Raw genomic sequence first — 1,868 nt, forward strand, 5'->3', positions numbered from 1 at the left:
TTGTAAATAGTACAATTCACTACAGGAATCGCTACTACATTAGAAGGTTTACGCGGCGAACTGAACTGCTTGTAGGATGCCAGACAGCATGCATGTCAGAAGATATGAAGACACGAAATTACATGTTACAGAACATGAAACTGCAAGTCAAAAAGCATTATATGATTCTAACTTTAGAATGGAACATCGATAAAGTATTTTATTTACATCATTTGAAAGTTGAAATAATGTCTATTTGATTATAACGGCGTCTTTGTGATTTAAATCTGTGTGATTTAAAACCGTCAAAGATACAAATTTTAAATGAACTTTGAAAATGTGCGACGAATCAAATTCGACGTGACACCACGTTGTCACGACGCGGTTGTTTTACTACTCGGAAAATCTTTCTATATTCTTAACACGCAATATTAATTCAATTCTCTCGAATTAATATTATTGAATTTTATTAATCAACTTATACTTTCCGATAATACAACTTTCAGAAATACCGCTTAAGCCATTGATTTTCTCCAATTCGATTTCTCGAACTACAAATAAGCTTCGTTGACATTGGAAAAATTGAATAAAGGTCTAATTTATATATTAGGTTGAGTAAAAAGTCATCGCGTATTTTTTAGCTCAAAGTTGTATATACAATATCTTCGTCAATAATGAATGAAATTCAAATTTAAAAAAAGGGTTTTAAAGCTTGAAATCTCTACTTTTAAAAGCTTATCACATTTTTTAAGTTTATATGAGTTTGATAATTTTTACATACCAAAAACTACGAGCTGAAAAAGACGAAAAATTTTCTTCTCACTTTGTGGATTTGTAACGTGTCCAAAACGAATTTGAGAAAATTTTCGATTACCTATCGTGAAAGCTTGATACTTTCCCTACAAAATCATTTTTTTTAAATATTCCTACGACTTTTGATTACTGAGTTATCGCGGATTAAATGAAAGAATTATTTTGACTTTAATTGCTCATAACTCCATTAAAAATTGTCGTATCGTATAATTTAAAAAAGAGATTTTTAAAGCTGAAACTTTACTCTATCAAGATATATTTATATTGTTGGTAAGAAAGTAATTGCGGTTTTTACTGATAGATGTCTTTAAAAAAAACGCGATGACTTTTTACTTAACCTAATATCTAACGGAAACTGGTAGATGTATAAATTCCTTTCATAAAACAAAGGAAGGAAGTATATTTAATAAAAGTATTATAACTGTATTAGGTCTACGAGACCTTCGAGATATCGCTCGGTTACTGGAAGCGGAAGAGGAGCGGTGGGCCTGTGCACATCGGGTGCTCTTCCATTGGCCATCAGTCTTCAAGGTACACCGTTGTTAACACCAACGCCAAACCCTACGTCGACGCCGGCGTCGGGAAGCTCGTTCGTCACAATGATGCACCGAACGCCAAGCTCTCTATATCAAGACACTTTCTTCATTCACGAACGCGACGATCAAGACGATCAAGACGATCAAGACGATCATTAAAAAAGATAATCCATGAGATCAACGCTGCACAACATGACTTTTGTCCTCCCCGTGGAAACAGACTTTCAATCTTAATTGAAAAATTAATGTACATAGAATGTAAATAAAGTTTGTTTCAGCTTAAGTAACTATGATACCCTCTGCTTGTTACTTGGAAACTATGCGCGAAATTTCGGTTCGAGATTCTAATTCTGCTTCCTTAAGTCGACACTGCAGTCACCTAATTAATTAAGTTTTCTGACTAATTAACATCAACCAAGAAGTTAGAAGGAAGCTTTGAGTTTGTTGTGCAGTGTTATCGATCAAAAAGATAATTCGCAAATAATTTTCTTTTTGCGAATTCTTAAAGTTGCTTAATATATATCTATTGTAGAAATCGAA

General features: G+C 33.1%; 1 protein-coding gene across 2 annotated transcripts in view; it reads left to right on the forward strand.

The window, feature by feature from the left end:
* Positions 1 to 1,650, forward strand: part of LOC108749547 (alpha-1A adrenergic receptor) — a 24,115-nt gene extending 22,465 nt beyond the window's left edge. For both annotated transcript variants that reach the window (XM_018488311.1, XM_018488310.1), the window contains exon 8: positions 1,223 to 1,650. In XM_018488311.1, coding sequence (XP_018343813.1) covers positions 1,223 to 1,487 — 265 coding nt within the window. In that variant the 3' untranslated portion in view covers positions 1,488 to 1,650. The remainder of the gene's footprint in view (positions 1 to 1,222) is intronic.
* The last annotated feature ends 218 nt before the right edge of the window (positions 1,651 to 1,868 follow it).

The sequence above is a fragment of the Trachymyrmex septentrionalis genome, unplaced genomic scaffold (genome assembly GCF_001594115.1).
Source record: "Trachymyrmex septentrionalis isolate Tsep2-gDNA-1 unplaced genomic scaffold, Tsep1.0 scaffold3, whole genome shotgun sequence".
Taxonomy (NCBI): Eukaryota; Metazoa; Arthropoda; class Insecta; order Hymenoptera; family Formicidae; genus Trachymyrmex; species Trachymyrmex septentrionalis.